The sequence below is a fragment of the Salmo salar genome, unplaced genomic scaffold (assembly GCF_905237065.1).
Source record: "Salmo salar unplaced genomic scaffold, Ssal_v3.1, whole genome shotgun sequence".
Classification (NCBI taxonomy): domain Eukaryota; kingdom Metazoa; phylum Chordata; class Actinopteri; order Salmoniformes; family Salmonidae; genus Salmo; species Salmo salar.
Genome location: NW_025550501.1, coordinates 155,001 through 181,490, shown reverse-complemented (window position 1 = coordinate 181,490; position 26,490 = coordinate 155,001). Strand labels below are relative to the sequence as shown.

The 26,490-nt window shown below is 48.3% G+C and overlaps 2 protein-coding genes across 4 annotated transcripts in view; both read left to right on the top strand.

Annotated features, from left to right (window-relative positions):
- Positions 1-5,327: 5,327 nt before the first annotated feature.
- uchl1 (ubiquitin carboxyl-terminal esterase L1 (ubiquitin thiolesterase)) lies at positions 5,328-20,416 on the top strand. The gene is given in 9 exon segments (NM_001141890.2): positions 5,328-5,414; positions 5,569-5,580; positions 10,163-10,291; positions 13,466-13,607; positions 14,146-14,231; positions 16,340-16,387; positions 16,514-16,583; positions 16,739-16,797; positions 20,221-20,416. Coding segments are annotated over 9 exon segments (663 nt in total). The 5' UTR covers positions 5,328-5,381; the 3' UTR covers positions 20,305-20,416.
- A 5,669-nt stretch (positions 20,417-26,085) lies between these two features.
- The window catches only part of LOC106595830 (LIM and calponin homology domains-containing protein 1), a 60,563-nt gene continuing 60,158 nt past the window's right edge, over positions 26,086-26,490 (top strand). For all 3 annotated transcript variants that reach the window (XM_045713828.1, XM_045713827.1, XM_045713826.1), the window contains exon 1: positions 26,086-26,490. This exon is cut by the window's right edge and continues 46 nt beyond it. In XM_045713828.1, the coding sequence (XP_045569784.1) occupies positions 26,438-26,490 (53 nt within the window). In that variant the 5' untranslated portion in view covers positions 26,086-26,437.

Here is a 26,490-nt window from a genome sequence, read left to right as displayed (position 1 = left end):
CCAGGTGTAGCACTGGTAAGGTGTTGGGACTCTGCTGATAACCAGGTGTAGCAGTGGTAAGGTGTAGGGACTCTGCTGATAACCAGGTGTAGCAGTGGTAAGGTGTTGTGCTGATATCCAGGTGTAGCAGTGGTAAGGTGTTGGGACTCTGCTGATAACCAGGTGTAGCAGTGGTAAGGTGTTGTGCTGATAACCAGGTGTAGCAGTGGTAAGGTGTTGTGCTGATAACCAGGTGTAGCAGTGGTAAGGTGTTGTGCTGATAACCAGGTGTAGCAGTGGTAAGGTGTTGTGCTGATAACCAGGTGTAGCAGTGGTAAGGTGTTGTGCTGATAACCAGGTGTAGCAGTGGTAAGGTGTTGGGACTCTGCTGATAACCAGGTGTAGCAGTGGTAAGGTGTTGTGCTGATAACCAGGTGTAGCAGTGGTAAGGTGTTGTGCTGATATCCAGGTGTAGCACTGGTAAGGTGTTGGGACACTGCTGTTGGGACAGATTTATGTAGAGGCCCTAACAGTTTGTGGGAACCATTTGTCACCTCTATAGGGGAATTTATGTGTTGTTTAGTGTTGTGTTGTGTTATTTAGTGGCTTTGCTGGCATGCATCTAAAAAATGTTTGGAAAGTTTGCCCCACCAAGATGTGCATATTAAATTTGCCACTGTTCCTCTCTCTCTCTCCTTCTCTTTCTCTCTCCCTCCCTCTCTTTCTCTTTCCCTCCCTCCCTCCCTCACGTTCTCTCTCTCTCTCTCTCCCTCTCTCCTTCTCTCTCTCTCCCTCCCTCCCTCCCTCCTCTTTCTCTTTCTCTCTCTCTCTCTCCCTCTCTCCTTCTCTCTCCCTCCCTCCCTCCCTCCTCATTCTCTTTCTCTTTCTCCCTCCCTCCCTCCTTCTCTCCCTCTCTCTCTCTCTCTCCCTCCCTCCCTCCCTCCCTCTTTCTCAACACACCATAATACAGTACAGTCTCTGCTAAGTGCATTAGTCCTATTGGCACAGTGAGCAGAGGGTAGATACATAGTGTCAGGTTCCATCTCTGCTGAAAGTCGGGGAAAATAACGTGTTTTTTTTCCAACAGCGAGGCTCAGAACAACGGGGCAGTTTTTTGGCCATAGACGCGGTAAAAGAGTTTAATGGAACTCAGACTGTAGAGGATAGAAAATGAACGCTGGATGGCCTCACATTTAATAACACATCTGATCTAACATCGTGCATATCTGTCAACATGTTGTAATGATTTACGTATTGTAACTGTCACGCTTGTCGTCGGTGAAGGAGGACCAAAAACGCAGCGGGTTATCTTGATGATTATTTACTTTCAAAATGAACGTACAAAAAAATTAACAAACCACGAACGATCAACAAAAACAGTCTGCCAAGGCTAAACACGGAACAATCTCCCACCAATAACAAACACACCCTAATATATGGGACTCTCAATCAAAGGCAGATAGACAACACCTGCCTTCAATTGAGAGTCCCAACCCCCAATTAACCAAAACATAGAAACAGACACACTAGACTAAACATAGAATACCTGAAAACCAAACAGTGCCCAAAAACCCCGGAATACTTAAACCAAATGCCCCTTCAACAAAACACACCACCCCGTAACCACATAAAACGAATACCCTCTGCCACGTCCTGACCAAACTACAATACCAATTAACCCTTATTATACTGGTCAGGACGTGGCAGTAACAGGTCCACCGCGTGGTTACGAAAGTCCCATTTTGATACATGTGTCATGCTTTCGCTGCGTAATCATTTAATAAAAGCCGTCCCTTTTCAGGTTTAGTAGAAGTGACTGCTAAATGCTAACTCCTGGTAGCAGCGTAGCTAGCATGCAGTAATCGGTGGCGGTCCTAGTCAAAATCTATTATTTTTTTATTTATTTTTTAACTGTAATTCAGTTGATTGGGTGATGACGACACGGACGTGTGTTTGGTGGTTGACGTCCATACGAGACTTTATACTCTGATTTTTACCTCAACGTAGTGTGAAATACACATGTAAACAGTACGCTAAACGAAAAGGCTAGTTTAGCTGGTGGGACGTGCGTTTCCATGGCGTTTCCATGGTTTCGGTCGAGTTCCGTTGACCTCTTGACCACATCCCTGACCGGGGGTATCATCGGACGGGGCCACAGTGTCTTCTGATCCCTCCTGTCTCAGCCTCCAGTATTTATGCTGCAGTAGTTTATGTGTCGGGGGGCTAGGGTCAGTCTGTTACATCTGGAGTATTTCTCTTGTCTTATCCGGTGTCCTGTGTGAATTTAAATATGCTCTCTCTAATTCTCTCTTTCTCTCTTTCTTTCTCTCTCTCGGAGGACCTGAGCCCTAGGACAATGCCTCAGGACTACCTGGCATGATGACTCCTTGCTGTTCCCAGTCCACCTGGCCGTGCTGCTGCTCCAGTTTCAACTGTTCTGCCTGCGGCTATGGAACCCTGACCTGTTCACCGGACGTGCTTGTTGCACCCTCGACAACTACTATGATTATTATTATTTGACCATGCTGGTCATTTATGAACATTTTAACATCTTGACTATGTTCTGTTATAATATCCACCCTGCACAGCCAGAAGAGGACTGGCCACCCCTCATAGCCTGGTTCCTCTCTAGGTTTCTTCCTAGGTTTTTGGCCTTTCTAGGGAGTTTTTCCTAGGGAGTTTTTCCTAGCCACCGTGCTTCTTTCACATGCATTGCTTGCTGTTTGGGGTTTTAGGCTGGGTTTCTGTACAGCACTTTGAGATATCAGCTGATGTACGAAGGGCTATATAAATACATTTGATTTGATTTGATTTGATCTGTTGTTCATTATAAACCTGGCGGTTTGAGACCCTGAATTCTGATTGGCTGGAAACCGTTGTATATCAGACCGTAAACCACGGCTATGACAAAACAGATCATTTTTACTGCTCTAATTACATTGGTAACCAGTTTATAATAGCAATAAGGCACCTCGGGAAGGGGGGGGGTTGTGGGATATGACCAATATACCACGGCTAAGGGCTGCATCCAGGTGTGTCCGCGTCGCGTCGCGCATAAGAACAGCCCTTAGCCGTGGTATATTGGTCGTATACCACATCTCCTCGGGCCTTATCTCGTAATTAAAGTTGTTCTTTATAGTATATAGTATCTAAATACTATAAATACTATAGTATCTAAATAAATATGTCTCCAACCCCCATATACCACTCTCACTAACATCAAGTATGTGTTCATTGAATAATCAATTAGAGAGAGAGACTGATATTACAATCATTTAGTACTGTTCATATCTCCTGGATGAATCATTTAGTACTGTTCATATCTACTGGATGAATCATTTAGTACTGTTCATATCTACTGGATGAATCATTTAGAACTGTTCATATCCACTGGATGAATCATTTAGTACTGTTCATATCTACTGGATGAATCATTTAGTACTGTTCATATCCACTGGATGAATCATTTAGTACTGTTCATATCCACTGGATGAATCATTTAGTACTGTTCATATCTACTGGATGAATCATTTAGTACTGTTCATATCTACTGGATGAATCATTTAGAACTGTTCATATCTACTGGATGAATCATTTAGTACTGTTCATATCCACTGGATGAATCATTTAGAACTGTTCATATCTACTGGATGAATCATTTAGTACTGTTCATATCCACTGGATGAATCATTTAGTACTGTTCATATCTACTGGATGAATCTTTTAGTACTGTTCATATCCACTGGATGAATCATTTAAGTACTGTTCATATCTACTGGATGAATCATTTAAGTACTGTTCATATTTACTGGATGAATCATTTAGTACTGTTCATATCTAATGGATGAATCATTTAAGTACTGTTCATATCCACTGGATGAATCATTTAGTACTGTTCATATCCACTGGATGAATCATTTAGTACTGTTCATATCTACTGGATGAATCATTTAGTACTGTTCATATCCACTGGATGAATCATTTAAGTACTGTTCATATCCACTGGATGAATCATTTAGTACTGTTCATATCTACTGGATGAATCATTTAGTACTGTTCATATCTACTGGATGAATCATTTAGTACTGTTCATATCTACTGGATGAATCATTTAAGTACTGTTCATATCTACTGGATGAATCATTTAAGTACTGTTCATATCTACTGGATGAATCATTTAGTACTGTTCATATCCACTGGATGAATCATTTAGTACTGTTCATATCTACTGGATGAATCATTTAGTACTGATCATGTTCGCGTGGGTCAAACGAAAACACAGCGATGATTGGTTAACAATAGAGCCTCCAACAAATGCAGGTGATGATTGGTTAACAATAGAGCCTCCAACAAATGCAGGTGATGATTGGTTAACAATAGAGCCTCCAACAAATGCAGCTGATGGCTGCAGAATGAAGTTGGTGAAGAGATACTCTGTATTAGCAAGGGGCTGCCCATGCTAATACAACCTTTTTGGGCCACTAGAGAACTCTATCATTCTCTATGGTAAAGAGCAACTACAGTCAAAACATCATGAATTTCGATCACATGATTTTTTTGTAAAGTTCATGCAGTGAAACGGCTGTGTTCGAGACGATCGAAAAACGCAATGTATCATGGGTACACTGTGACTGACTGATCTACAAATAATAAGTAATCATTTATGATTCAAGGTGATTCGTAGATCAGTCAGTCCGCGGTCGTGTTGATGCTCTCGAACACGACCATCGTGTAGGCGTCAAGTCGGGTCCATTTCTATTCCCCCCCCCAACGCAACATACCAAAGACTTGACCGTCTGACAAAAGTGATCAGCTCGAACGCCCCCATTACCCACCAAACTCTCAGTTGCGCAGCTCGAACGCCCCCATTACCCACCAAACTCTCAGCTGCTCAGCTCGAACGCCCCCATTACCCACCAAACTCTCAGCTGCTCAGCTCGAACGCCTCCATTACCCACCAAACTCTCAGCTGCGCAGCTCGAACGCCCCCATTACCCACCAAACTCTCAGCTGCTCAGCTCGAACGCCTCCATTACCCACCAAACTCTCAGCTGCGCAGCGTCCACTGTCGGGCTTGGACCAGTCCACCTTCTAGACTGCTCGTTAAAACTAACTACACAGAACACCTCTCTCTCTCTCTCTCTCTCTCTCTCTCTCTCTCTCTCACCCAACCTCCAATACTTCACTGTAATATGTATTTTCTTGTTAACAAACGAGGTGAGGCTACGGGAGAATCTGTTGGCTTTTTCTCCGGTTCTCGTCCACCCCTCCGCCGAACGGCACAATGGAATATGACCGGCAGCATATGAAGCGAGTGGACGGCCCCCGGTAGGATCATATCACCCAAACCAGCAGCGTGTTGTAACAGACCGACATACCGGGACCGAACCTTACCGAACAGGATGGAGTGGCAACCAATGGAAATCAACCCGGAGGTAGAGAACCATCATCATGATAAATATGTTGTTTTAAAACGTCTTATCATAAGACTGAGACTTAAAATACGGACTTGCTCGGTTCTAACGGTCTGTTATTGTCTGTCTAAATGATGTGTTCTCCTGTTTGTCTTTGTGTCTGTGTGTGTTTCAGATGCTGAACAAGGTGTGTATGTAATATCGCTGAGTCATAACAGATAGGATGACAGGTGTGTATATGACGTTACAACAGGACATTATAACCAACAGGTTATGGACCTGTCTCGGTCTGGCTTTAGTAGGATCCTAACTAGTATTTCTATCAGAAATCATCTGAACAGCAGCGAGACAGAGGTTACACAAGATGGAAACCGCCGTTAGGTTATAGCCCCTAGTAGGTTACGGTCGGTCTGCCCGATAACATCTCTTGCCACGCTGCGCCTGGTGCTCCACCCGGTGTCTATGATACAGGGTGTGGTCTGATGGAAGGATGGAGAGAGAGAGAGAGAGAGAGAGACTAAACATCAGCTTGGGTCTGATTTGAAGTTAAATCGTTATTTATTTTGGATAGGCAGCCGTGCGGTATTAATGTTCTGATAACGTTTTAAAACAGTGAAGATATGCGTAGTGATTATAATATTATTATTATTATTATTGACGTGTTGAGGCCCGTTCTGCCGAGTCATCATGGACATTTAGTGTCCGTTACCGTGGACGGTTTCGAGTCGGACTCAAATCTCCGAGTTCTACCCTCTCTTCTGACAGGCATTTAACTGCTCGGTAAATCACATTTTATTTGTCACATACACACATTTAGCAGATGTTATTGCGGGTGTAGCGAAATTATTGTGTTCCCAGCTCCAACAGTGCAGTAATATCTAACAATACACACATCTAAAAGTCAAATAACGTAATTAAGAAATATATAAACATTAGGAGGAGCAATGTCAGAGGCATTGACTAAAATACAGTAGAATAGAATACAGTATATACACATGATATGAGTAAAGCAGTATGTAAACATTATTACAGTGGCCAGTGATTCCATGTCTGTGTACATGGGGCAGCAGCCTCTAAGGTGCAGGGTTGAGTAACCAGGTGGTAGCCGGCTAGTGATGGCTGTTTATCAGTCTGATGGCCTGGAGATAGAAGCTGTTTATCAGTCTGATGGCCTGGAGATGGAAGCTGTTTATCAGTCTGATGGCCTGGAGATGGAAGCTGTTTATCAGTCTGATGGCCTGGAGATGGAAGCTGTTTATCAGTCTGATGGCCTGGAGATGGAAGCTGTTTATCAGTCTGATGGCCTGGAGATGGAAGCTGTTTATCAGTCTGATGGCCTGGAGATGGAAGCTGTTTATCAGTCTGATGGCCTGGAGATGGAAGCTGTTTATCAGTCTGATGGCCTGGAGATGGAAGCTGTTTATCAGTCTGATGGCCTGGAGATGGAAGCTGTTTATCAGTCTGATGGCCTGGAGATGGAAGCTGTTTATCAGTCTGATGGCCTGGAGATGGAAGCTGTTTATCAGTCTGATGGCCTGGAGATGGAAGCTGTTTATCAGTCTGATGGCCTGGAGATGGAAGCTGTTTATCAGTCTGATGGCCTGGAGATGGAAGCTGTTTATCAGTCTGATGGCCTGGAGATGGAAGCTGTTTTTCAGTCTCTCGGGCCTCTAAGCTGCAGGGTTGAGTAACCGGGTGGAAGCCGGCTAGTCTGATGGCCTTGAGATAGAAACTGTTTTTCAGTCCCAGCTTTGATGCACCTGTATTGACCTCGCCTTCTGGATGATAGCAGGGTGAACAGGCAGTGGCTCGGGTGGTGTAGGTGTCCTGGAGGGCAGGTAGTTCGCCCCCGGTGATGCGTTGTGCAGACCTCACCAACCTCTGGAGAGCCCTGCGGTTGTGGGCGGTGCAGGTGCCGTACCAGGTGGTGATACACTCCGACAGGATGCTCTTGATTGTGCGTCTATAAAAGTTTGAGGGTTTTAGGTGCCAAGCCAAATTTCTTCATCCTCCTGAGGTTGAAGAGGCTCTGTTGCGCCTTCTTCACCACACTGTCTGTGTGGGTGGACCATTTCAGATGGTCAGTGATGTGTACACAGAGGAACTTGATGCTTTAGGCCTACATTCTACTGTATATACATACAGTATAGTGTTGTCAATGACTGGGTGAGTTCCAGATACACTGTCTAGCTGGTCTGGGTGTTCTAATCTGGCATGTTGAGCTCTGTTCTGGGTCGTTCTAATCTGGCACGTTGCGCTCTGTTCTGGGTGTTCTAATCTGGCACGTTGAGCTCTGTTCTAATCTGGCACGTTGAGCTCTGTTCTGGGTCGTTCTAATCTGGCACGTTGCGCTCTGTTCTGGGTGGTCTAATCTGGCATGTTGCGCTCTGTTCTGGGTGGTCTAATCTGGCATGTTGGTGTTGAGCTCTGTTCTAATCTGGCACGTTGAGCTCTGTTCCAACCTGGCACGTTGAGCTCTGTTCCAACCTGGCACGTTGAGCTCTGTTCCAACCTGGCACGTTGAGCTCTGTTCCAACCTGGCACGTTGAGCTCTGTTCCAACCTGGCACGTTGAGCTCTGTTCCAACCTGGCACGTTGAGCTCTGTTCCAACCTGGCACGTTGAGCTCTGTTCCAACCTGGCACGTTGAGCTCTGTTCCCAACCTGGCACGTTGAGCTCTGTTCCCAACCTGGCACGTTGAGCTCTGTTCTAATCTGGCACGTTGAGCTCTGTTCCAACCTGGCACGTTGAGCTCTGTTCCAACCTGGCACGTTGAGCTCTGTTCCAACCTGGCACGTTGAGCTCTGTTCCAACCTGGCACGTTGAGCTCTGTTCTGGGTGTTTTAACCTCTTACATCTAGACGTTCCGCTAGCGGAACACCTGCTCCAATATCCAATGATAGGCGTGGCGCGAAATAAAAAGTCCTCAAATCCGAGAACTTCAATTTTTCAAACATATGACTATTTTACACCATTTTAAAGACAAGACTCTCCTTTATCTAACCACACTGTCCGATTTCAAAAAGGCTTTACAGCGAAAGCAAAACATTAGATTATGTCAGCAGAGTACCCAGCCAGAAATAATCAGATACCCATTTTTCAAGCTAGCATATAATGTCACAAAAAACAAAACCACAGCTAAATGCAGCACTAACCTTTGATCTTCATCAGATGACACTCCTAGGACATTATGTTATACAATACATGCATGTTTTGTTCAATCAAGTTCATATTTATATCAAAAAACAGCTTTTTACATTAGCATGTGACGTTCAGAACTAGCATTCCCACCGAACACTTCCGGTGAATTTACTAAATTACTCACGATAAACGTTCACAAAAAAACATAATTATTTTAAGAATTATAGATACAGAACTCCTTTATGCAATCGCTATGTCCAATTTTAAAATGGCTTTTCGGTGAAAGCACATTTTGCAATATTCTGAGTAGATAGCTCGCCATCACGGGCTAGCTATTTTGACACCCACCAAGTTTAGCCCTCACCAAACTCAGATTTACTATAAGACAAATTGGATTACCTTTGCTGTTCTTCGTCAGAATGCACTCCCAGGACTTCTACTTCAATAACAAACGTTGGTTTGGTTCCAAATAATCCATAGTTATATCCAAATAGCGGCGTTTTGTTGTGCGTTCAAGACACTATACGAAGGGTGACGCGTGAGTTTCGTGACAAAAAAATTCAAAATATTCCATTACCGTACTTCGAAGCATGTCAAACGCTGTTTAAAATCAATTTTTCTCGTAAAAAAGCGATAATATTCAAAGACTGAAAATAAAAACATGGTGTCGGCTCGTGCACGCGCCCCCAGTCTCATTGTCCTCAGATCGACCACTTACCAAATGCGCTACTGTTTTTCAGCCATGGCCTGCAAAGACATCATTCCCCGTTCCGCCACCTTCTGAGAGCCTATGGGAGCCGTAGGAAGTGTCACGTGACAGCAGAGATCCTCAGTTTTCAATAGAGTGTAGAAGGCCAAGAAATGGTCAGAGAGGGCACTTCCTGTTTGGAATCTTCTCAGGTTTTGGCCTGCCAAATGAGTTCTGTTATACTCACAGACACCATTCAAACAGTTTTAGAAACTTTAGGGTGTTTTCTATCCAAAGCTAATAATTATATGCATATTCTAGTTTCTGGGCAGGAGTAATAATCAGATTAAATTGGGTGTTTTTTTTTATCTGGCTGTGAAAATACTGCCCCCTATCCATAACAAGCTAATCTGGCACGTTGAGCTATGGTCTAATCTGGCACGTGGAGCTCTGGTCTAATCTGGCACGTGGAGCTCTGGTCTAATCTGGCACGTGGAGCTCTGGTCTAATCTGGCACGTGGAGCTCTGGTCTAATCTGGCACGTGGAGCTCTGGTCTAATCTGGCACGTGGAGCTCTGGTCTAATCTGGCATGTGGAGCTCTGTTCTGGGTGGTCTGTAGAGACTGATGCGTGTGTTGTGTGTGTGTTGCGTGTTGCGTTGCAGGTGCTCAGTGGACTGGGAGTGTCTGCTACCTGGAGCTCTGTTCTGGGTGGTCTGTAGAGACTGATGGGGGAACCCTGTGTGTTGCGTTGCAGGTGCTCGGTGGACTGGGAGTGTCTGCTACCTGGAGCTCTGTTCTGGGTGGTCTGTAGAGACTGATGGGGGAACCCTGTGTGTTGCGTTGCAGGTGCTCGGTGGACTGGGAGTGTCTGCTACCTGGAGCTCTGTTCTGGGTGGTCTGTAGAGACTGATGGGGGAACCCTGTGTGTTGCGTTGCAGGTGCTCAGTGGACTGGGAGTGTCGGCTACCTGGAGCTTCGTGGATGTGTTGGGTCTGGAGGAGGAAGGACTGTCTTCAGTACCGTCTCCCAGCTGCGCCCTCATGCTGCTCTTCCCCCTGACCCAACAGGTAACCGTTACCCCCCCTGACCCAACAGGTAACCGTTACCCCCCCCACCCAACAGGTAACCGTTACCCCCCCCTGACCCAACAGGTAACCGTTACCCCCCCTGACCCAACAGGTAACCGTTACCCCCCCTGACCCAACAGGTAACCGTTACCCCCCCTGACCCAACAGGTAACCGTTACCCCCCTGACCCAACAGGTAACCGTTACTCCCCCGACCCAACAGGTAACCGTTACCCCCCTGACCCAACAGGTAACCGTTACCCCCCTGACCCAACAGGTAACCGTTACCCCCCCGACCCAACAGGTAACCGTTACCCCCCCTGACCCAACAGGTAACCGTTACCCCCCTGACCCAACAGGTAACCGTTACCCCCCCGACCCAACAGGTAACCGTTACTCCCCCCTGACCCAACAGGTAACCGTTACTCCCCCCCGACCCAACAGGTAACCGTTACTCCCCCCCTGACCCAACAGGTAACCGTTACTCCCCCCGACCCAACAGGTAACTGTTACTCCCCCCGACCCAACAGGTAACCGTTACTCCCCCCGACCCAACAGGTAACCGTTACTCCCCCCTCCCCCCTGACCCAACAGGTAACCGTTACTCCCCCCCCCTCCCCCTGACCCAACAGGTAACCGTTACTCCCCCCCTCCCCCTGACCCAACAGGTAACCGTTACTCCCCCTCCCCCTGACCCAACAGGTAACCGTTACTCCCCCCTGACCCAACAGGTAACCGATACCCCCCTGACCCAACAGGTAACCGATACCCCCCCTGACCCAACAGGTAACCGATACCCCCCCTGACCCAACAGGTAACCGATACCCCCCCGACCCAACAGGTAACCGTTACCCCCCCTGACCCAACAGGTAACCGTTACTCCCCCCCTGACCCAACAGGTAACCGTTACTCCCCCCCTGACCCAACAGGTAACCGTTACTCCCCCCACCCAACAGGTAACCGTTACTCCCCCCCACCCAACAGGTAACCGTTACTCCCCCCCACCCAACAGGTAACCGTTACTCCCCCCCGACCCAACAGGTAACCGTTACTCCCCCCGACCCAACAGGTAACCGTTACTCCCCCCGACCCAACAGGTAACCGTTACTCCCCCCGACCCAACAGGTAACCGTTACTCCCCCGACCCAACAGGTAACCGTTACTCCCGACCCAACAGGTAACCGTTACTCCCGACCCAACAGGTAACCGTTACTCCCCCCGACCCAGCAGGTAACCGTTACTCCCCCTGACCCAGCAGGTAACCGTTACCCCCCCTGACCCAACAGGTAACCGTTACTCCCCCCGACCCAACAGGTAACCGTTACCCCCCCTGACCCAACAGGTAACCGTTACCCCCCCTGACCCAACAGGTAACCGTTACCCCCCCGACCCAACAGGTAACCGTTACCCCCCCTGACCCAACAGGTAACCGTTACCCCCCCGACCCAACAGGTAACCGTTACCCCCCCCGACCCAACAGGTAACCGTTACTCCCCCCCTGACCCAACAGGTAACCGTTACTCCCCCCGACCCAACAGGTAACCGTTACTCCCCCCCTGACCCAACAGGTAACCGTTACTCCCCCCGACCCAACAGGTAACCGTTACTCCCCCCGACCCAACAGGTAACCGTTACTCCCCCCGACCCAACAGGTAACCGTTACTCCCCCTCCCCTGACCCAACAGGTAACCGTTACTCCCCCTCCCCCCTGACCCAACAGGTAACCGTTACTCCCCCTCCCCCCTGACCCAACAGGTAACCGTTACTCCCCCTCCCCCTGACCCAACAGGTAACCGTTACTCCCCCCCTCCCCCTGACCCAACAGGTAACCGTTACTCCCCCCTGACCCAACAGGTAACCGATACCCCCCCTGACCCAACAGGTAACCGATACCCCCCCTGACCCAACAGGTAACCGATACCCCCCCTGACCCAACAGGTAACCGATACCCCCCCTGACCCAACAGGTAACCGATACCCCCCTGACCCAACAGGTAACCGATACCCCCCCGACCCAACAGGTAACCGATACCCCCCTGACCCAACAGGTAACCGTTACTCCCCCCTGACCCAACAGGTAACCGTTACTCCCCCCTGACCCAACAGGTAACCGTTACTCCCCCCCACCCAACAGGTAACCGTTACTCCCCCCCACCCAACAGGTAACCGTTACTCCCCCCCCACCCAACAGGTAACCGTTACTCCCCCCACCCAACAGGTAACCGTTACTCCCCCCCCACCCAACAGGTAACCGTTACTCCCCCGACCCAACAGGTAACCGTTACTCCCCCCGACCCAACAGGTAACCGTTACTCCCCCGACCCAACAGGTAACCGTTACTCCCCCCGACCCAACAGGTAACCGTTACTCCCGACCCAACAGGTAACCGTTACTCCCGACCCAACAGGTAACCGTTACTCCCGACCCAGCAGGTAACCGTTACTCCCCCGACCCAGCAGGTAACCGTTACTCCCCCCCGACCCAGCAGGTAACCGTTACTCCCCCCCCTGACCCAACAGGTAACCGTTACTCCCCCCGACCCAACAGGTAACCGTTACTCCCCCGACCCAACAGGTAACCGTTACTCCCCCCCGACCCAACAGGTAACCGTTACTCCCCCCGACCCAACAGGTAACGTTACTCCCCCCCGACCCAACAGGTAACCGTTACTCCCCGACCCGACAGGTAACCGTTACTCCCCGACCCGACAGGTAACCGTTACCCCCGACCCCCCGACCGGTAACCGTTACTCCAGTAATTTATTGATTCATTTCCCCAACTCTGTTTCGTGGACCCCAAGGTGATGCACGGTTTTAGTTTTGTCCAGTTGCTTAATGAGTTGATTATTTGAATCCGCTGTGAGGTACTAGGGCAAAACCCAAAAATGTGCAACCCTTGGGGGTCCCGGGACACTAAACCTCACCCTCGGGGGGGTCCCGGGACACTAAACCTCACCCTCGGGGTCCTGGGACACTAAACCTCACCCTTGGGGGTGTCCTGGGACACTAAACCTCACCCTTGGGGGTGTCCCGGGACACTAAACCTCACCCTTGGGGGGGTCCCGGCACACTAAACCTCACCCTTGGGGGTCCCGGGACACTAAACCTCACCCGGCGGGGGGGACAACATTTGAGAGACGATGATGATGATGATGACGATGACGACGTGCGTTTCAGCACGAGTCGTTCCGGCAGCAGCAGGCTGGGAAGGTCACGGCGGCTACTGGCCTCTACTTCCTGAAACAGACGGTGGTCAACTCCTGCGGCACCGTGGCTCTGCTGCACGCGGTCGCCAACAACCCCACCCACATAGAGTATGGTGAGTAGAAACTGGTCCTGCGTGGAGCCAAGATGGAGGGAGGATGTCGAATACCCATACATACTTCCTCTACTGAGGAAGAGACTGGTATTTATCTGGTAGAATCGCTCCTCAGATGATGCCTTCTCAGTGTGGATGAGGGTAGGATGTTGTTGTGTTGCTCACTGCATATATTTATACTAAACACTACAGTCTAAATAGTATGTAGTATAATTAGTACACAGTATGTCGTTTTAGTAAGTAGTACTGGAAGCCAGATTCCAGACGCGACCAGTGTGTAGTTTTGGTTAGTAGTAGGGAAGCCGGGGTGTAGTAGGGAAGCCGGGGTGTAGTAGGGAAGCCGGGGTGTAGTAGGGAAGCCAGGATGTAGTAGGGAAGCCAAGTAGCGGACGCCACCAGGGTGTAGTAGGGAAGCCAGGGTGTAGTAGGGAGGTTGGGTAGCAGACGCCGCCAGGGTGTAGTAGGGAAGCCAGGGTGTAGTAGGGAAGCCAGGGTGTAGTAGGGAAGCCAGGGTGTAACGGCGCCGTCTCTGTGCCAGATGGCGACTCTGCTCTGAAGAAGTTTCTAGATGAGACGGCCAACATGACCCCCGCCCAGCGAGCCACACACCTGGAGAAGAACCAGGTAACACACACACACACACACACACACACACCTGGAGAAGAACCAGGTAACACACACACACACCTGGAGAAGAACCAGGTAACACACACACACACCTGGAGAAGAACCAGGTACACACACACACACACACACACCTGGAGAAGAACCAGGTAACATGGGGGATTGTGTGTATATTCATGTTTAATGTGTATACCTGTACAGGTCTAGACACGTTTTAGTGTAGAGACCTGTTGCCTGTATATCTACATACAGGTTTTAGTGTAGAGACCTGTTGCCTGTATATCTACATACAGGTTTTAGTGTAGAGACCTGTTGCCTGTATATCTACATTTTGTTAGGTTGGTCTTATTCTAAAATTGATTTAATGTTTCCCCCCTCCCCCCCATCAATCTACACACAATCCCCCATAATGACAAAGCAAAAACAAGTTTAGACATTTTTACTAATTTATAAGAAATAAACTGCAATCACATTTCTGTAAGTATTCAGTCCCTTTACTCAGTACTTTGTTGAAGCACCTTTTGGCAGCGATTACAGCCTCGAGTCTTCTTGGGTATGACGCTACAAGCTTGGCACGCCAAGTCCCATTCTTCTCTGCAGATCCTCTCAAGCTCTGTCAGGTTGGATGGGGAGCGTCGCTGCACAGCTATTTTCAGGTCTCTCCAGAGATGTTCGATTGGGTTCAAGTCCGGGCTCTGGCTGGGCCACTCAAGAACATTCAGAGACTTGTCCCGAAGCCGCTCCTGCGTTGTCTTGGCTGTGTGCTTAGGGTTGTTGTCCTGTTGGAAGGTGACCCTTCACCCCAGTCTGAAGTCCTGAGCGTCTGGAGCAGGTTTTCATCAAGGATCTCTCTGTATTTTACTCTGTTCATCTTTCCCTCGATCCTGACTAGTCTCCCAGTCCCTGCCTCTGAAAAACCTCCCCACAGCATGATGCTGCCACCACCATGCTTCACCGTAGGGATGGTGCCAGGCTTCCTCCAGATGTGACGCTTGGCATTCAGGCCAAAGAGTTCAATCTTGGTTTCATCAGACCAGAGAATCTTGTTTCTCATGGTCTGAGAGTCTTTAGGTGCCTTTTGGCAAACTCCAAGCGGGCTGTCATGTGCCTTTTACTGAGGAGTGGCTTCCATCTAGCCACTCTACCATAAAGGCCTGATTGGTGGAGTGCTGCAGAGATGGTTGTCCTTCTAGAAGGTTCTCCCATCTCCACACAGGAACTCTGGAGCTCTGTCAGAGTGACCATCGGGTTCTTGGTCACCTCCCTGACCAAGGCCCTTCTCCCCCCGATTGCTCAGTTTGGCCGGGCGGCCAGCTCTAGGAAGAGTCTTGGTGTTTCCAAACGTCTTCCATTAAAGAATGATTGAGGCCACTGAGTTCTTGGGGACCTTCAATACTGCAGAAATGTTTTGGTACCCTTCCCCAGATCTGTGCCTCGACACAATCTTGCCTCAGAGCTCTACGGACAATTCCTTCCACCTCACGGCTTGGTTTTTGCTCTGACAGTGTCGGGACGGCAGGTAGCCTAGTGGTTAGGGCGTTGAGCCAGTAACAAAGGTTGCTAGATCGAATCCCTGAGCTGACAAGGTAAAAAAATCTGTCGTTCTGCCCCTGAACAAGGCAGTTAACCCACTGTTCCCCGGTAGACCGTCATTGTAAATAAGAATTCTTTCTTAACCGCCTAGTTAAATATATTAAACTGTGGGATCTTATCGACAGGTGTGGGGCCTTTCCTGTCTATTGAATTGAATTGAATTGACCACAGGTGGACTCCAAGTTGTAGAAACATCTCAAGGATGATCAATGGAAACAGGATGCACCTGAGCTCAATTTAGAGTCTCATAGCAAAGGGTCTGAATACTGATGTAAATAAGGTATTAAAGATTATTATTTTTTTTAGGAATAAGGTAAAATCTCTAAACCTGTTTTCGCTTTGTGTGTAGATTGATGGGAAAACAACAAATGAATCCATGTTAGAATAAGAGGCTGTAATGTAACAAAGTGTGGAACAAGTCAAGGGGTCTGAATACTTTCCGAATGCCCTGTATGGTTTTTAATGTAGATACCTGGATGAATACATGTGTGTGTATATATTGCTGTCTCTTGCAGGCCATCAGAGAGGCTCATGATGAAGTGGCAGCACAGGGCCAGTGCAGGGTGAGAGAACACACAACGCAAAATAAAGACTTACCTCAGATGTCATTTATAATGTGTCATTTAATCTTTTATACCCCCTCTCTCCCTCCCTCTCTCCCTCCCTCTCTCTCTCCCTCCCTCCCTCAGGTGGAGGCAGATGACGTAAACTTCCATTTTATCACCTTCGTCAATGTGAAAGGACAGCTTTATGAGCTGGGTGAGTGTTCCTCCTCCCCCAGTGGTTCCTCCTCCCCCAGGGGTTCCTCCTCCCCCAGGGGTTCCTCCTCCCCCAGTGGGTCCTCTGCCCCGTCTCCACGCCCAGGTGTGTATTTATACCCTTTCCCCCTCCCTCTCTGTGGTTTTGTTGTGTAGATGGCAGGATGGAGGGACCGGTGAACCATGGAACCACCAAGGAGGACTCCTTCATCAAGGTACGTTCCCCTTCCGTTCGTCTGCTCCCGCTAGACGCGTTCCCCTTCCGTTCGTCTGCTCCCGCTAGACGCGTTCCCCTTCCGTTCGTCTGCTCCCGCTAGACACGTTCCCCTTCCGTTCGTCTGCTCCCGCTAGACACGTTCCCCTTCCGTTCGTCTGCTCCCGCTAGACACGTTCCCCTTCCGTTCGTCTGCTCCCGCTAGACACGGATCGAACCTTCCGTTCGTCTGCTCCCGCTAGACACGGATCGAACCTTCCGTTCGTCTGCTCCCGCTAGACACGTTCCCCTTCCGTTCGTCTGCTCCCGCTAGACACGGATCGAACCTTCCGTTCGTCTGCTCCCGCTAGACACGGATCGAACCTTCCGTTCGTCTGCTCCCGCTAGACACGGATCGAACCTTCCGTTCGTCTGCTCCCGCTAGACACGGATCGAACCTTCCGTTCGTCTGCTCCCGCTAGACACGGATCGAACCTTCCGTTCGTCTGCTCCCGCTAGACACGGATCGAACCTTCCGTTCGTCTGCTCCCGCTAGACACGGATCGAACCTTCCGTTCGTCTGCTCCCGCTAGACACGGATCGAACCTTCCGTTCGTCTGCTCCCGCTAGACACGGATCGAACCTTCCGTTCGTCTGCTCCCGCTAGACGCGTTCCCCTTCTGTTCGTCTGCTCCCGCTAGACACGTTCCCCTTCTGTTCGTCTGCTCCCGCTAGACACGTTCCCCTTCTGTTCGTCTGCTCCCGCTAGACACGTTCCCCTTCCGTTCGTCTGCTCCCGCTAGACACGGATCGAACCTTCCGTTCGTCTGCTCCCGCTAGACACGGATCGAACCTTCCGTTCGTCTGCTCCCGCTAGACACGGATCGAACTGTAAAGGCAGGTTTTATTCCCCATGAAGACTCACCCTGCGGAGGGTAGCACGGTGTCGTTTTTTCACCACAAAAGGGGCGGCTCCTCGTAGTGCGCTCCGACGTACTCCTGTCCCTCCGTGGCCGCTGGACCGCGCCGCGTCGTCCCTTCTGTGGGGAGAGTGAGGACGCAGTGACGCTTGATTGGTTCCTTGATCTGATCTATAGACTAGGCATGAAAGTGGCCTATTTTTTTTTTTTTTTTTTTGCATTGATGAGCAAATATAAAATCAACGAATGTTCAGACAATAAAAACCAAACAACATTGTAAACCTTATTAGAATTCTCCCAGAAATGTGTGTTTTATGTTTAGAAGTATAACTAGTGATTACAAGGCTATTGGTAAAAACAAACCATGACGTCCTATTGTTAACTGGTATGGGAGCGAATACATTCAAGCTGTATGTTTAAACTGGGATAATGTTGTAGGTTACACTGGCAAGTATAACAACATTTGCCAGGGGCATATTGTTTCATTATGAATCTGATTATTTCACATAGATGTGGGAAGCTAAAAGGCTAGCTAGCTTGCTGTGTTTAGCCATGTTGGGGATGTGGGAAGCTAAAAGGCTAGCTAGCTTGCTGTGTTTAGCCATGTTGGGGATGTGGGAAGCTAAAAGGCTAGCTAGCAGGCCTGTAGAGCTATGCAGGTTAAGCTTGTAGAAAGCTTCAGGAATATGTAGTGTGGAGAGAGCATGTGTACATTGGGAAGACGTCGCCGAGACATCAGAATATAATGTTGACGCCTGGCCAACATCTAAACCATGTAGACTGGAGTATATAGACATTCTACATCTGCCAGAAGTCTTGCAAATGAGCTAACTGCATCTTCCCAGTGTATCCTGTTTACTTGACCAGAGGTTTATGTGCTTAGCTGGGCTGATTGTCTAGTGTCTGGCTGGTTACTGAGCGTCTAGTGTCTGGCTGGTTACTGAGCGTCTGGCTGGTTACTGAGCGTCTAGCGTCTGGCTGGTTACTGAGCGTCTAGCGTCTGGCTGGTTACTGAGCGTCTAGCGTCTGGCTGGTTACTGAGCGTCTGGCTGGTTACTGAGCGTCTGGCTGGTTACTGAGCGTCTGGCTGGTTACTGAGCGTCTGGCTGGTTACTGAGCGTCTGGCTGGTTACTGAGCGTCTGGCTGGTTACTGAGCGTCTGGCTGGTTACTGAGCGTCTGGCTGGTTACTGAGCGTCTGGCTGGTTACTGAGCGTCTGGCTGGTTACTGAGCGCGTCTGGCTGGTTGGTTACTGGGCGTCTGGCGTCTGGCTGGTTGGTTACTGGGCGTCTGGCGTCTGGCTGGTTGGTTACTGGGCGTCTGGCGTCTGGCTGGTTGGTTACTGGGCGTCTGGCGTCTGGCTGGTTGCTGGGCGTCTGGCTGGTTGCTGGGCGTCTGGCGTCTGGCTGGTTGCTGGGCGTCTGGCTGGTTGCTGGTTGCTGGGCGTCTGGCTGGTTGCTGGGCGTCTGGCTGGTTGCTGGGCGTCTGGCTGGTTGCTGGGCGTCTGGCGTCTGGCTGGTTGCTGGGCGTCTGGCGTCTGGCTGGTTGCTGGGCGTCTGGCTGGTTGCTGGGCTGGTTGCTGGGCGTCTGGCTGGTTGCTGGGCGTCTGGCGTCTGGCTGGTTGCTGGGCGTCTGGCGTCTGGCTGGTTGCTGGGCTGGTTGCTGGGCGTCTGGCTGGTTGCTGGGCTGGTTGCTGGGCGTCTGGCGTCTGGCTGGTTGCTGGGCGTCTGGCGTCTGGCTGGTTGCTGGGCGTCTGGCGTCTGGCTGGGCGTCTGGCGTCTGGCTGGGCGTCTGGCGTCTGGCTGGGCGTCTGGCGTCTGGCTGGGCGTCTGGCGTCTGGCTGGTTGCTGGGCGTCTGGCTGGTTGCTGGGCGTCTGGCGTCTGGCTGGTTGCTGGGCGTCTGGCGTCTGGCTGGTTGCTGGGCGTCTGGCTGGGCGTCTGGCTGGTTGCTGGGCGTCTGGCTGGTTGCTGGGCGTCTGGCTGGTTGCTGGGCGTCTGGCGTCTGGCTGGTTGCTGGGCGTCTGGCGTCTGGCTGGTTGCTGGGCGTCTGGCTGGTTGCTGGGCGTCTGGTGTCTGGCTGGTTGCTGGGCGTCTGGCTGGTTGCTGGGCGTCTGGCGTCTGGCTGGGCGTCTGGCGTCTGGCTGGTTGCTGGGCGTCTGGCTGGGCGTCTGGCGTCTGGCTGGTTGCTGGGCGTCTGGCGTCTGGCTGGTTGCTGGGCGTCTGGCGTCTGGCTGGTTGCTGGGCGTCTGGCGTCTGGCTGGTTGCTGGGCGTCTGGCTGGTTGCTGGGCGTCTGGCTGGTTACTGGGCGTCTGGCTGGTTACTGGGCGTCTGGCTGGTTACTGGGCGTCTGGCTGGTTGCTGGGCGTCTGGTGTCTGGCTGGTTGCTGAGCGTCTAGCGTCTGGCTGGTTCGCTACACCCACATTAACATCGGCTAAATATTTGATTTAATTTAGCTCCAAGGCTCCAGAGCCACAGTTGGTGCTTTCATATTCTCTCCTCTCTCTCCTCTCTCTCTTCTCCCAGGATGCAGCCAAGGTGTGTCGGGGTTTTGTGGAGAGAGCAGAGGGAGAGGTCCGCTTCTCTGCTGTAGCCCTCTGTCATACCTAGAGACCCTGGACACACACACACACACGTGAACCACGGTACACACACACCTGGTATGCACTGGAAACATACAGTTTGCACTCTCTCCCCACACACACACACACATCGCTGCACACATACGTAGATGGTAGTTTGCACAAGCCTGGTGTGCGGCACGTTGATGTCACTACTGCTGTACTTTCTGTCTGCTCTACTGTTTCTATCTATTTATTTTCCAAAGTCAGATCACCACTGAGAAAGTAGTGCACTACATGGGGAATAGGGAGCCGTTTGAGCCGCAGCCTGTGAGGTTTAAGGCTTCCTGGTTTTTTTTTCTTCTCCTCGGCTCTCTGCTCTGTTTTCTAAACGTTATAACAACGTCGGACTACAACGTTAGGATGACCTTGTCTGGATGACACTAAAACAATGTTGTTGTTGTCTGTGCTTTGCCTTACTGCATCTTCCTGTGCTGCTGACTGCCAATAAACAACCCAACTCCACGTCTCTGTTGCTCTGTGACGTAAATCGTTTATTTTCTGCTTCTCACTACTGTAACGCACGAGCTTTTCAGAGTACTATATAAAAAAAAATTATTGAGTAAAAATGTTTTAAAGTAACTTCTACTTTTGTAGGATATTTCAGTACTTTTTCCATCCTGATATTTTCAAACATGTTTGATCTTTACTGAAGTTGTATCCGTACTTTATATTTTGACGACGTCCTTTTTACTCCATTTCCCAGAACACCCGAAAGTGCTCGTTACATTTTGAATGCTTATCAGGACAGGAAACTGGTCCAATTCACTTTCTTGTCAGGAGAACATCCCTTAAATCAATAAATCATCCCTTAAATCAATAAATCATCCCTTAAATCAAAAAACAAGAATGGTGCAATCTGGATTGCTTAATATAAGGAATTTGAAATTATTTATACTTTACTTTTGATACTAAGTATATTTGAGAAATTACAGTAACTTTTTACTCAAGTAGTATTTTACTGGGTGACTAACTTTTAAGTCATTTTTTTCTATTAAAGGTATCTTTACTTTTACTCAAGTATGACAATTGGGTAATTTCTCCACCACTGGTAGGGGGAGAGATGTGCAAAGACAAGTTCTGGTGATCAGCAATAGCCAATGAGAGCTCTTTTAATTTTTATTGCAGAAACACCAGTATACATACAGGAAGTAAATAAACAGACAATGATAACATGCTGGGGGGGGGGGTACAACAAATGACAGAATATACAAAGACCTTAAAAGATGCACATGTGTTGTTTTAACAGTTTTCTGATTAGAAGAATGTAGACTGGTCTTAATGTGCTGCTCAAATCCCTTAAACATGGCAGAGTGGTTTAATCAGTGAATTTACATTGAATATGACCTTTTTCCATTCGCACAATTTCAATTTTGAGGTAAAAATTAGTTTTTCTTTATCCTTATTCTAGTTAAGGAAACTGAGCAGCAGATTCTCCCATTTTATAAACAAATAAAATAAAAGTCGCAAAGAAGGATAAAACTATAAATATCTTTACATGCAGGAATGCCAAAATAAATGCAGAACTGAAAAAGTCTGGTTATTCCAACAGATTATTGACATGTATTCCAGTAAATTGTGACATAAGCAATGGATATAATCTCCCTCTGAAATAAACCACACAGATTGGTTCTGAGGGAGCAAGGAGAGAAACATGTTTCCTATTGGAGAGTCAACTGGATTAAGCGAAGGTGAGGTCCAGAAGGTGAGCTCTGGCTACACCTGTAAACAACAGAGGTCCAGAAGGTGAGGTCTGGCTACACCTGTAAACAACAGAGGTCCAGAAGGTGAGGTCTGGCTACACCTGTAAACAAGAGGTCCAGAAGGTGCGGTCTGGCTACACCTGTAAACAACAGAGGTCCAGAAGGTGAGGTCTGGCTACACCTGTAAACAACAGAGGTCCAGAAGGTGAGGTCTGGCTACACCTGTAAACAACAGAGGTCCAGAAGGTGAGGTCTGGCTACACCTGTAAACAACAGAGGTCCAGAAGGTGAGGTCTGGCTACACCTGTAAACAACAGAGGTCCAGAAGGTGAAGTCTGGCTACTCCTGTAAACAACAGAGGTCCAGAAGGAATAGCATCAGACTATGGAGAACTCTCTAGGTGTTACAGGAATATTGTACAAGATTAAAAACATTCCTCATAATTGAGTAACAATCCTGCATTAAAAAGTTGACTCACCAGCAGGATATGATTATTAAACCAGTTCTTAAAAAAAAAAAAAAGACAAAATATCCTTATTGTTCCAAATTAAATATCTAAAAATTGTTTATTAACGACCACGCTAAGAATACTTGTCTATGAAAAGCTGAGAATTTTGTAGGAATCTAATCAATGTTTATAGTTACAAAATGTAATGTAAAATTGAAGTCGCCCAAACGGGAGAAGATATGAGGGATGAACTTCCAAATTGAAGTTGGATTCTTTAAGAAATGTTATTGCAGAGTAGGAAAATCTATAAAAAGTGTAGACCAACATATTCATATGTGTTCATAACGACAGATTTCCTAATATAATGTGTACGATTTTTCCAGATGAAGTTGAAAAGCATCTGGTCAACAGCTTTACCTATTTGGTTGTCAAGATGTCGCCAATAGAAATCCATCTTTTAATATCTCTGTCAGCTATAGAGATCCCCTTTAATATCTCTGTCGGCTATAGAGATCCCTTTAATATCTCTGTCGGCTATAGAGATCCCTTTAATATCTCTGTCGGCTATAGAGATCCCCTTTAATATCTCTGTCGGCTATAGAGATCCCCTTTAATATCTCTGTCGGCTATAGAGATCCCCTTTAATATCTCTGTCAGCAATAGAGATCCCTTTAATATCTCTGTCGGCTATAGAGATCCCTTTTAATATCTCTGTCAGCAATAGAGATCCATCTTTTAATATCTCTGTCGACTATAGAGACCCAGTTTAATATCTCTGTCGCCAATAGAGATTCCCTTTAATATCTCTGTCGGCTATAGAGATCCCCTTTTAATATCTCTGTCAGCAATAGAGATCCATCTTTTAATATCTCTGTCGGCTATAGAGACCCAGTTTAATATCTCTGTCGCCAATAGAGATCCCCTTTAATATCTCTGTCGGCTATAGAGATCCCCTTTTAATATCTCTGTCGGCTATAGAGATCCCCTTTTAATATCTCTGTCGGCTATAGAGATCCCCTTTTAATATCTCTGTCGGCTATAGAGATCCCCTTTTAATATCTCTGTCGGCTATAGAGATCCCCTTTTAATATCTCTGTCGGCTATAGAGATCCCCTTTTAATATCTCTGTCGGCTATAGAGACCCCCTTTAATATCTCTGTCAGCTATAGAGACCCAGTTTAATATCTCTGTCGGCTATAGAGATCCCCTTTAATATCTCTGTCGGCTATAGAGATCCCATTTTAATATCTCTGTCAGCTATAGAGACCCAGTTTAATATCTCTGTCGGCTATAGAGACCCAGTTTAATATCTCTGTCGGCTATAGAGACCCCCTTTAATATCTCTGTCAGCTATAGAGACCCAGTTTAATATCTCTGTCGGCTATAGAGATCCCCTTTTAATATCTCTGTCGGCTATAGAGATCCCCTTTTAATATCTCTGTCGGCTATAGAGATCCCCTTTAATATCTCTGTCAGCTATAGACCCTTAAGGTTGCTAGATCGAATCCCTGAACTGACAAGGTAAAAATCTGTCGTTCTGCCCCCTGAACAAGGCAGTTAACCCACTGTTCCCCCGGTAGGCCGACATTGTAAATAAGAATTTGTTCTTAACTGACTTGTCTGGTTAAATAAAGGTTAAATAAATCAACAAATCTGCTTACCATGTGACTGATTTGATAGTGGAAACGTTGACATCTGTAATTCATTTACGTGGTATTTTACATCAGACGATCTGGTAGTAAGGTTGCTAGCTGGCACTCCTAGCAGTTTATGCTAACTAGCTAGCTGGCTAGCATTCACTGCTAGTGAAGTTGTTAGCTAGCACTCCTAGCAGTTTATGCTAACTAGCTTGCTGGCTAGCATTCACTACTAGTGAAGTTGTTAGCTAGCACTCCTAGCAGTTCATGCTAACTAGCTAGCTGTCTAGCATTCACTGCTAGTGAAGTTGTTAGCTAGCACTCCTAGCAGTTCATGCTAACTAGCTAGCTGGCTAGCATTCACTGCTAGTGAAGTTGTTAGCTAGCACTCCTAACAGTTCATGCTAACTAGCTAGCTGGCTAGCATTCACTGCTAGTGAAGTTGTTAGCTAGCAAGTTAGCATAAACTATAGCTAACTGGGCTAGTCATTGTCTAAATGACACACAGAATCACATTCATAACCATAAAGGTAACTAGCCCCCAGGGGCCAGTTACCCCCTAGTAGGGGAGGGGCAGTTACCCCTAGTAGGGAGGGGCAGTTACCCCCTAGTGGGGGGGCGAGTTGCCCCAAACACTCATCCAACATATTACTACTTACCTCAAAAATTCTCTACATTTGTCTCTCAAAACAAGTGGATTGTTAATCTTAAGGCTTTCGTACTTGTATATTTAAAACATATATACATATATATATATATAGATCTAATTTCATTACAATATATCTACAAGTTTTTTTAAATTTCCAAAAATGAGATCAGTTTACTACAAAATGGTTTTGTTGAAATATCTCCAAGTTGTGATGAAAATAATTTGGTGACATCTGGTGGTGTTAATGTGAATTACGGGGGAAGTTACCCTGGGGGGGCAGTTACCTCGTGGGGGCAGTTACCCTGGGGGCCAGTTACCCTGGGGGGAAGTTACCCGGGGGAAGTTACCCGGGGGGCAGTTACCCAGGGGCAGTTACCCAGGGGGTACTTACCCAGGGGGTAGTTACCCAGGGGGGCAGTTACCCCAGGGGGGTAGTTACCCAGGGGGCAGTTACCCAGGGGGTCAGTTACCCGGGGGTCAGTTACCCGGGGGTAGTTACCCGGGGGCAGTTACCCGGGGGCAGTTACCCAGGGGGTCAGTTACCCAGGGGGGTAGTTACCCCAGGGGGGCGGATACCCCGGGGGGGCAGTTACCCGGGGGGCAGTTACCCAGGGGGGTAGTTACCCAGGGGGGCAGTTACCCAGGGGGTCAGTTACCCAGGGGGTAGTTACCCCAGGGGGGGTAGTTACCCCAGGGGGTAGTTACCCAGGGGGTAGTTACCCAGGCGGGCAGTTACCCCAGGGGGTAGTTACCCAGGGCGGTAGTTACCCAGGGGGGCGGTTACCCGGGGGCAGTTACCCGGGGGCAGTTACCCGGGGGTAGTTACCCAGGGGGTAGTTACTCCTAGAACCCTATTATGGCTATAAAACACGTTTTGACCCTTTAGAATATTATTTTTCAACAAATCTAAACGGAATTAAAAATAAGAAAGTTGGACTCTTAAAAATCTTCCATGGAAACTATTAAACATGTTTATGTTAAGTAGCCTAATAATGATAATAATATATTGATGTGAAAACAGATTTGTATTTATATTAATTAATCTATTATATTTGTAAAAATTAATAAAAAAATATATAAAAAAACATATTTAATAAAGATATATTTTTTATTAACAACAAAAGTCCAAACTCTCGTCGGAGGGTTTTTGTCCAGATCAGAGCTGGCGGCGCGTCGCCGTGGTTACAGCCGCTGCTTCTCTGTCGCTCGGTGGCAGCAGCGGCCCGTCGCCTCGCCGGCTGACCGGAATTATAACGGCACCTTTTGGAAAACACACACACACACACACACACACACACACACACACACACACACACACACACACACACACCGTCCCAACCCCCTCCAACAACATTCTTCTGTCCTCCCCGTCCTGCGGGCACCAGGACCGGCTGCTGGGCGTCTGTCTCGCGCCTGGCCGGTTGGAGGTTATTTTTAGTGTCCGGTTGGTTCGTGTTGCAGTGTGGAGTGTCACGAATAGCTCACTTTCCTCCACAGCTCAACCGGGAGACGCTCTTCACCGAGTTTAAAAGGAGAATCCTGAGAGAAACACGGATATAACAGATACAGGCCTCTCCGTGAGAATTAACGGGCGGAACAACAAGCCCAGCTGTCCGTTAATAACGGAGACAGGATATTTAAACCCCACGGGACACCACCGTAGCCTACTGAAACCGTTATCAGAGATGGCCAGCACCGGGGCTGAGCGGGAGGAACCTCACCTTCCCAGGGACGAACC